This window comes from Primulina huaijiensis, chromosome 18, assembly GCF_012295235.1.
Source record: "Primulina huaijiensis isolate GDHJ02 chromosome 18, ASM1229523v2, whole genome shotgun sequence".
Taxonomy (NCBI): domain Eukaryota; kingdom Viridiplantae; phylum Streptophyta; class Magnoliopsida; order Lamiales; family Gesneriaceae; genus Primulina; species Primulina huaijiensis.
In genome coordinates, this window is record NC_133323.1 from 20,465,074 (window position 1) to 20,475,793 (window position 10,720).

At 37.1% G+C, this 10,720-nt stretch overlaps 1 protein-coding gene across 1 annotated transcript; it reads right to left on the bottom strand.

Moving 5' to 3' along the window:
• Positions 1-9,605: 9,605 nt before the first annotated feature.
• LOC140964839 (uncharacterized) lies at positions 9,606-10,700 on the bottom strand. The gene is made up of 2 exons (XM_073424798.1): positions 10,300-10,700; positions 9,606-10,055 (listed from the first exon to the last, which is right to left on the bottom strand). Exon 2 carries the CDS (start codon positions 10,004-10,006, stop codon positions 9,722-9,724), a length of 285 nt encoding a protein of 94 aa, XP_073280899.1. The 5' UTR covers positions 10,007-10,055; positions 10,300-10,700; the 3' UTR covers positions 9,606-9,721.
• Between the last annotated feature and the right edge of the window lie 20 nt (positions 10,701-10,720).

The following is a 10,720-nucleotide window of genomic DNA, read 5'->3' on the forward strand; positions in this document are numbered from 1 at the left end:
ACACATGCGATTCGATCTCTCTCACCTTTCAAACTCCCTCTTTTCTTCAGAGGTACTCTTATCAGTAATGACGGGAGGAGAGTCAACCCTTATCGCAAGGTCAAAATCCATTACTCCGAGAACTATCAATAAATTCTCTTGCCATGATTTAAAATTAGAGCCATTTAACATAGGAATAGAATTTATGTTGGAATGAATATTTGCAGGAGTCAAATCTGAAGAGAGAACAAAAAAACCAAATATACATGCTCAACCAAATATCCAAATAAAATAATCAATAAATTCAAATAATGTAAACCCCCATAAACAGAATATCGAACACTCCATTAATGTTTCATCTTTGGACAAAAGATTAACTTGTAAGTGATATCCTGGCACAGCAGTCAAACACTGATAGTAACTATCATGTCAAATAACAATCTTCCTTTGGGCCGATTTATTATTCACATGAAAAACCGAATAACTATCACGTGTTTACCACCACAAATGCATATGTAATTATCTTAAATATTAACCTTCCTTTGGGCCGATCAATATTCATATAAATCACATATACCCAAAATCCTTTTGTATTTCAAAATAAAATTAATTTTCATAATAGAGGTCACTTTGGCGACATTTTATTTCAATTAATCAATTTAAAAATACATATATCCTTCTCATTATTTGAATTAATGAATATTTAACCTTAACCGAATAAACTGAACCCGAAAAAAATATTTTTTTTTCCGGCAATTCCGCACGGGCCGAGCCGACCCGGCCTGGGTCCGTACGACCCGACCCTAACCCGTACGGGTCGACCCGAATCGTACGGGCCGACCCGAATCCGAACCACAATTTTATTTTTTTAAAAAAAAAAAAATTTTATTCCAAATTTTCAATTTTTCTCTAAAATATTTTTTTTTTAACAAAAACTGGAAGGAAAATCGAAATCTTATATAAAATCCTTAAAATATTCAACCAAATCTTTTTTACCAAAAACTAAAACTTTAAAAGATTTGATTTTCATCCAAAATATTTTTCTAGATCTGAAACCATATCAAAAAAAAAATTTCAGATCTGAAACCATATCAATAAATATTTCACATCTGAAGCCATATCAAAAAAATTTAAACAAAATTTTCTTTTCCAGATTCGGATCCAAATAATATCTAAAAAACTTGAAACAAATCTCAATGATTCAAGCATGAATGGCTCTGATACCACTTGTTGGGGAAAACTCATAAACCGCAGAATCCATCATGATAAATCATTAAGAATTTGACTGAAAACTTAAGCGGAAGCGTACCTGATGTCATAATCCTGAATTCTTTAGAATGTGCCTTGATCTTCCAGATCTACGCGCTCTTTCCTTGAGAGAATCCTTTAGTTTCTCTTCAGAACTATTTTCTTAATGGGAGAGAGAATAGTGAAAGTGATAACGCGAGATCTGGGGACCATGACCCATATATATAGATAATATTATCATTATCTTCTGATATTTCTGTTTTAGCCCATCATAAAAACAGAAATTACACTTATGTCTCTACACATTAAAGGCCCAACAACCTATCAGATACATTAAAGCCCAATAACCCGAAATCTTATTTGATCACTTTATTTTGGGCTTAATTTAACAGACAACCCACACACATAATTATTCACATATAACCCCATATAATTTAAAATTGATCCAACAGGAAGAGGCTATAAGTGACTGTTTAGCACTCTTCCAGGAAATGGCCCCTCCAGCAAGGAGATAGATGTAGCCCGACGTAGATTTCATACTATCTTGTCATCCAGAAAAATCGGAGTCAGTATACCCAATGATCTCAAGCTGATCCAACCTCCGATATATGAGCATGTAATCTTTTGTTCTCTGTAGGTCCCGTAAGACCTTTTTGACTGCTTTCCAATGTTCCACTCCTGGATTACTTAACTATCGTCCCAACATTCCTGTCACGTACGCAAGATCTGGACGTGTACAAACCTGAGCATACATCAGACTCCCCACTGCAGATGCATAGGGAATCTTCTGCATTTCCTTTTCTTCAAAATCATTCTTTGGGCATTGTTTGAGACTAAATTTGTCTCCCTTAGCCACAGGGGTATCCATTGGTTTGCAATCTTGCATCCCATATCGCTTGAGAACTTTCTTGATATAGCCTTTCTGAGATAATCCAAGAATACCTCGAGAGCGATCCTGATGTATCTGAATACCCAGTACAAAAGATGCATCACCAAAATCTTTCATCTCAAAATTCTTAGCTAGAAATCTCTTGGTGTCATGCAACAACTCTATATCGTTGCTAGCGAGCAGGATGTCATCAACATATAAAACCAAAAAAATATACTTACTCCCACTGAACTTATGGTACACACAATCATCGACCAAATTCATCTCAAAATCAAACGAGATGATCACTTGATGAAATTTGAAATACCATTGTCGAGATACCTGCTTGAGCCCATAGATGGATTTCTTTAATTTGCAAATCATATTATTTGTGTCTTTGGACACAAAATTTTCTGGCTGCACCATATAAATCGTTTCATCAATGTCACCATTTAGAAACGCCGTCTTTACATCCATCTGATGAAGCTCAAGATCGAAATGCGCCACCAAAGCCATTATAATCCTTAAAGAGTCTTTCGAAGAAACCGGAGAGAAAGTCTCTTTATAATCAATGCCTTCTTTCTGTGTAAAGCCTTTAGCGACAAGACGAGCCTTATATCTTTCCACATTGCCTTTCGAATCCCTCTTGGTTTTAAATATCCATTTACAACCAATGGGCTTCGTACCTTTAGGCAATGGGACAAGATCTCATACGTCATTGTCCTTCATGGAATTTATCTCCTCATTCATGGCATCATTCCACTTTTGAGAGTTAGAACTTTCCATGGCTTGACGGAAGTTAATAGGATCATCCTCCATCAATCCAATGTCTGCCTCATGTTCTTGAAGAAATACAATGTAATCATCTGGCACTGCATTTCTCCGCTCTCTAGTGGATCTCCTTAATGACATAGGTTCTGGAGGTGCTTGAGTTTGTTCATCTGGAATGGGAGGATCTCTAATATTATCTTCCTGTATTGTGTCTTGGTCAAAGTGAGGAATGTAATCCTGATCGATTTCCAAGACACCTGTGGGAATATTTACATATTCCTCTTCAAAGACAATATCTCTTACTTTATCTCCCCCCGCAAACTCAACATCCTCAAAGAACCGGGCATTTCCTGACTCAAAAATCGACTTACTTGTGGGATCATAAAACTTGTACCCCCTGCATCTTTCAGAGTATCCAATAAAATAACAACTAACCGTCCTTGAGTCCAGTTTCTTTTCATTAGGCTTGTAAGGCCTTGCCTCAGCTGGACATCCCCAAACGTGCAGATTCTTAAGACTAGGCTTTTTACCCGTCCAAAGTTCATAAGGGGTTTTGGTCGATGCTTTAGTTGGATCCCTGTTAAGAATATATGCTGCGGTCTTTAGTGCTTCTCCCCAGAGTGATTCTGGTAAGGTAGAATGACTGATCATACTCCTCACCATATCTTTAAGCGTTCTGTTTCGTCTTTCAGCAACACCATTCATAGTGGGCGAACCCGGCATAGTGTATTGTGGGACGATACCGCATTCCTCTAAGAATCTTGCAAAAGGTCCTGGACGTTGTTCACCTGAACCGTCATATCTACCATAGTATTCACCACCATGGTTAGCTCTAACGCTTTTAATCTTTAAGCCAAGTTGATTTTCAACTTCAGCTTTATAGTTTTTGACCACATCCAATGACTGTGCCTTTTCGTGAATGAGATAAATGAAGCCATATCTTGAAAAATCGTCTGTGAATGTAATAAAATACTGTTGACCATTCCAAGAAGCCGAAGGGAATGGTCCACAAATATCAGTATGTATAAGTTCTAAGACGCCTGAACACCTGTTGGCTTCAAATCTCCTTTTGTTGGTTTGTTTTCCCTTTATACAATTAACACAATTATTAAAATCTGTGTGATCTAAAGGTTCGAGAATTTCGTCTGACACAAGTCTTTTTATTCTCTTTTCAGAGATATGACCCAGTCTTTTGTGCCATAACGCAGCTGAATTCTCACTGGTTAATTTTCTTTTAGTGCCTCTACTTGTTTGCAGGGATTCATTAAATGAAGCAATAACATCCAAAGAATAAAGATTATCGTATCCTGATAAAGAACCAGAACCAACCAATTTTGAATCGAGAAACAAACTGAATATTCCATTTCCAAAAGAACAAGAATAACCAAATTTGTCCAATGCAGAAATGGAAATCAAATTCCGTCTAAAAGACGGTACGACAAATGTTTCATAAAGATCCAAATATATTCCAGTCTTTAACAATAATATAAATTTCCCTATTGCCTCAACTTCAACTTTGTTGCCGTCACCAACATAGATGAATCTTTCAGCATCACTTGGTTTTCGGCAATCCAGGCAACCCTGCATAGACACACTGATGTGAGTTGTTGCACCAGAATCTATCCACCACGTGTGTCTAGGCACTGAAGTTAAATTAACCTCAGAACAAACCATATTCAGAAGCATACCTTTCTTAGCACGCCAAGCGTGATAATTACTGCACTGCTTCTTCATATGCCCATCACTACCACAGAAAAAACAACCAGAACTTTGAGAATCACTAGGATTCTTCTGTTGTTTCTTCGGAGGCTGTGTATCCGCAGCTTCTTTATCCTTCCTTTTCTTTCCTTTAACCTTCGAAGTAGAGGCATAATGAGCACTTACTGTCTTATCTTGCTTCAACATTTCCTCTTCCTGGACACAGTGTGAGATGAGCTCATTCAGAGACCAAGTCTCTTTCTGACAGTTATAGCTCACCTTGAACTGGTTAAACTGAGGAGGAAGAGATATCAAAACCAGATGCACTAGCAAGTCCTCAGAGAGGTCAAGCTTCAGTGCTTTCAACCTTGAAGCAAGATGAGACATTTCCATAATGTATTCCCTGATGTTGCCCTTACCCCTGTACCTCATTGAAACTAGGCTTGCCAAAAGTGTACCAATTTCAGACTTTTCACCTTTAGCAAACCTGTTTTCGAGGTCTTGAAGGAAAGCCTTAGCCGTAGCAATGTCGCTAGACATTGTGCCCCTGAATGTTTCTGGAAAGGCCCTCTTCATGATCATCATACACATGCGATTCGATCTCTCTCACCTTTCAAACTCCCTCTTTTCTTCAGAGGTACTCTTATCAGTAATGACGGGAGGAGAGTCAACCCTTATCGCAAGGTCAAAATCCATGACTCCGAGAACTATCAATAAATTCTCTTGCCATGATTTAAAATTAGAGCCATTTAACATATGAATAGAATTTATGTTAGAATGAATATTTGCAGGAGTCAAATCTTAACAGAGAACAAAAAAAACCAAATATACATGCTCAACCAAATATCCAAATAAAATAATCAATAAATTCAAATAATGTAAACCCCCATAAACAGAATATCGAACACTCCATTAATGTTTCATCTTTGGACAAAAGATTAACTTGTAAGTGATATCCTGGTGCAGCAGTCAAACACTAATAGTAACTATCATGTCAAATAACAATCTTCCTTTGGGCCGATTTATTATTCACATGAAAAACCGAATAACTATCACATTTTACCACCACAAATGCATATGTAATTATATTAAATATTAACCTTCCTTTGGGCCGATCAATATTCATATAAATCACATATACCCAAAATCCTTTTGTATTTCAAAATAAAATTAATTTCCACAAAAGATGTCACTTTGGCGACATTTTATTTCAATTAATCAATTTTAAAAATACATATAACCTTATCATTATTTGAATTAATGAATATTTAACCTTAACCGAATAAACTGAATGCAAAAAAAAAAAAAAAAAGATCGGAAATTTCCGTACGGGCCGGGCCGACCCGGCCCGGGCCCGTACGAATCGGGCCGACCCGGCCCGGGCTCGTACGAATCGGGCCTGGACGGGTCCGTACTACCCGGCCCGAGTACGTACGGGTCGGGTCGGCGGGTCCGTTCGACCCGACCCTAACCCGTACGGGTCGACCCGAATCCGTACGGGCCGACCCGAAACCGTACCCCAAATTTTTTTTTTTTTTAAAAAAAAATTTATTCCAAATTTTCGATTTTCCTCTAAAATATTTTGTTGAACAAAAACTGGAAGGAAAATCGAAATCTTATACCAAATCCTTAAAATCTTCAACCAAATCTTTTTTTTACCAAAAACTAAAACTTTAAAAGATTTTGTTTTTATTTAAAATATTTTTCAGATCTGAAACCATATCAAAATATTTTTTCAGATCTGAAGACATATCAAAAATATTTTCAGATCTGAAATCATATCAAAAAAAAAAATTTTCAGATCTAAAACCATAACAGAAAAGTTTTAAATAAAATTTTCTTTTCCAGATCTGGAGCCGAATAATATCCAAAAACTTGAAACAAATCTCAATGATTCAAGCATGAATGGCTCTGATACCACTTGTTGGGGAAAACCCATAAACCGCAGAATCCATCATGATAAATCATTAAGAATTTGACTGAAAACTTAAGGGGAAGCGTACCTGAAGCCATAATCCTGAATTCTTTAGAACGTGCCTTGATCTTCCAGATCTACGCGCTCTTTCTTTGAGAGAATCCTTTAGTTTCTCTTCAGAATTATTTTCTTAATGGGAGAGAGAATAGTGAAAGTGATAACGCGAGATCTGGGGACCATGACCCATATATATAGATAATATTATCATTATCTTCTGATATTTCTGTTTTAGCCCATCATAAAAACAGAAATTACACGTATGTCTCTATACATTAAAGGCCCATCAACCTATCAGATACATTAAAGCCCAATAACCCGAAATCTTATTTGATCACTTTATTTTGGGCTTAATTTAACAGACAACCCACACACATAATTATTCACATATAAGCCCGTATAAATTAAAATTGATCCAACACTGAAGTCATTTCAACATTTCAAACTTTTTATTTGAACATAAATCTAATTTTTGGGAACTCCCTTGTCTGCGTCTGGTCGGCTAGAAATAGCGGAGACGTGTAGAATCAAAACGCACATAATAAGCCATTGGATCTGTTCAAAAGCAAAGCAAGAACGAATTCAAACTCACATCCATTTTTACTTTATTTATTACTTAATCTCATGTTCGTAGAAGACAAAAATATCATTATAGTATTACTATTTCCTCTGAAACCTTAAACCAATAACTTAAAAATAAATCTGTTATATTAACCTTTTGGTTTGAATTGATTAAATAGTGTTGGAGTGTTTGGCGGCGCATACATTTAATAATAAAAAAATTGTAAACAAATTTTATTTAAGCATATAATTTTTCCCATTATTACTTAGTCTCATGTTCATAGGAGGCAACGATGTCATTATAATATCACTCTTTCTTCTGAAGCCTTAAACCAGGAACTTAAACATAAATCTATTATATATATTTTTTTATTTGAATTGATTAAATAGTGTTTGAAGTGTTTGGCTGCACACATGTTTAATGATAAAAAAAACTGTAAACAAATTTTGGTTAAACATATAATCTCTTAATAAAAATTGTAGACAAATTTTATTTAACCATATAATTTCTAGTTAACATCTAGAAGTAGAGTAAAGTTATTTAAAAATTATAAACTTAAAAAGGAAAAAATTGGCCACTTTCCATGTTTTATTAAGTAATTTAATAAATTTAAACCATTAAATAGATGTTGGTTGGACCAATTAGTGTATTTAAATATAATTTTTAAGAGAAATTGAAAACTTTTATTTGAATATGTAATTTCTAGCTAACAACCACATGAGACTGAATAAATTAGAAACTTTAAACAGAAAAACGATAATAGATTGCAATAAGTTTTTGTATCATATTTTATTCAAATAATTTAGAAATTTAAACTAAAAAAATAAAATTAAAGTTTTATAAAAAACACAAAGAAATTTATTGATTAAAGACTTCATTAAATAAAACTATAATTAATGAAGTTATTAATTAAAATCATTTAAAAAAGCACAATTAATGAAATTATTAAATAAAGTCATTAAAAAAGCACAAGAACACGTTTGTAGATTCACAGTTCAACTTATATATACAATCGAAAGATGTCCTACAGTGAAATCATATATGTGAGGCCCGGGGCTGAAGAGGGCGGGGGCGATCGTCGGTGCCATGAGGATGCACGGACAATGAGCGGCTCCTGGCAGGCTTCTAGGCGGAGGGAACATGAATGAACCGATCTTACACCGGAAGGAGAGGGATTCCGAAACTGTTCAGGTATGAGACTGTGCAATTGAGGAGTGCTTAAAAGATTTGATATGTACTACCCATATCAAGAAGGTGCATATTCTTTTCGGTAGCTCATCACATAAGAACTCCAAAGTTAAGCGTACTTGACTTGGGACAATTATGGGATGGATGACCCCCTGATAAGTTTCTATGGTGCGTGTGAATGAGGACATAAGCACGCTGGAAAGACTCGTCTTGGTACAGTGAGGACATTCGTCGAATATGGGGCACAGTTTGTATCAGAGCCGATCTCTCCTAGTACAATGTGGTTCAGGGAAGAACCAAGTGGAAGCTGGTGAGCATGTGAGGCCGGGGGCCGAAGAGGACGTGGGGTGATTACCGGTGCCATGAGGTTGCACGGACAATGAGCGGCTCCTGGCAGGCTTCTAGGCGGAGGGAACATGAATGAACCGATCTTACATCGGAAGGAGAAGGATTCCTAAACTGTTCAGGTATGAGACTGTGCAGTTGAGGAGGGCTTAAAAGATTTGATATGTACTACCCATATCAAGGTGTATCTTTTTTTCGGTAGCTCATTACATAAGAACTATAAAGTTAAGCGTGCTTGATTTGGGAAAATTTTGGGATGGATAAACCCCTGGGAAGTTTCTTAGGGCGCATGTGAGTGAAGACATAAGCACGCAGGAAAGACTTGTCCTGGTACAGTGAGGACATTCGTCGAATCTGGGGCGTTACAGTTTGTATCAGAGCCGACCTCTCTGTGTGGTTCGAGGACAAACCAAGTGGAAGCTGGTGAGCATGTGAGGCCCGGGGCCGAAGAGGGCGGGGGTGATCATCGGTGCCATGAGGTTGCACGGGTAATTAGCGGCTCCTGGCAGACTTCTAAGCGGAGGGAACATAAATGAACTGATCTTACACTGGAAGAAGAGGGATTCCGAAACTGTTCAGGTATGGGACTGTGCAGTTGAAGAGAGCTTAAAAGATTTGATATGTACAACTCATATCAAGAAGGGTGCATCTTCTTTTCGGTAGCTCATTACATAAGAACTCCAAAGTTAAACGTGCTTGACTTGGGGCAATTTTGGGATGGGTGACCCTTTGGGAAGTTTCCTATGGTGCGTGAGTGAAGACATAAGTACGCTGGAAAGACTCGTTTTGATACAGTAAGGACGGTCGTCGAATCTGGGACGTTACGGTATAAATTTACAAACTTTATCATTAACAAGTAGTCATACGTGCTTACTGATCCCCAAACATTATTCTTTCGATTAAGGGAATATATATGACTAAATAACATCGATTGCATAAATTGCGACAGGCAGCAACATGTAGTGAAGTGTGTATAAAATTTGAAAGCACTTTTCATAATAACCTGCAACATGGCTTGGAGTGTACAACAAAATTCTTAGGCATTAAAAATGAATGGTTGATGGTGATATAATAAATTTCAGTTAATCTCTTAGACTTGAGGAACCTTAACATTTAAGGATGACAGTCCAACTGTATCAGGGCTATTTAACTGATCTAGTTGTTTTTTGCCTCGACGAAGCAAGTACTCAATATAAAGAAAATTCTTGCGATCAATTTGAGAGGAATTGTAGCGAAACTCAGCTGAAACTATTGACTCGATTTTGCTTCTTACTTCAGGAGATTTGGTGCGTGCTGCACGCAAGAATCCTCGATATAAAGCAAGCACTTGCTTCTGCATCCCTGAAAGCCTTGGCCCGCTGGAACCTCCTCCCATTGCGATACCCAGCCAAGTTTATCTTTACCTAGCTAAAGATCGGAACTACCTGCATTGTATGTACTTAAGGCATTATAGTTTATGAATTTTTTCAAGCTTCTAATGAAACTAACTTGCAACCACAGACCGAGAAAGCATAAAATGACTAAGTAGTTTACCTTCGTATTCAATTTATGCAATGTTAGGATAACAAAGATTAGATGTTCTACATTCCATTTTCAGATCGGTGTAAACAAATCTAAATTGCGCATGGAAGAAGGGAAATTTAAAGGGGTAAAAGACGATGACCATACCCAATGAATCCTGAGTACTGCCGGAATCCGTCCAGGCAGTGGCAGTTCTGGTGGTGGCAGCAACAACTGGCGCAGCAATGGGCAAAATCCAAGAGAGAACAAATCCTATTCTTATCAGGAATTTCTCAATAGTAAAGAGGAGGGTTTATGCTTTCGTTGTGGGAAAAATTACAGTCCACAACATCAATATCTGGCCAAATCCTTACGGATCACTATTTTGGCAGAGGATGATGAATTACCCAACGAGGTCAGACCTAGCCTTGAGGAAGTACAGCAGGCTTTGGTGGAGAAGCCGATAAATAGTCATGTTCCAATATATTAGACTTAGCCTTGAGGACATGGCTAATTTTAGGGGGGGGGAGTATCGTTATGGGATTTTATGGGTTATACTAGTGGGTTTGGGTTTGGGTTTGGGTTGGGT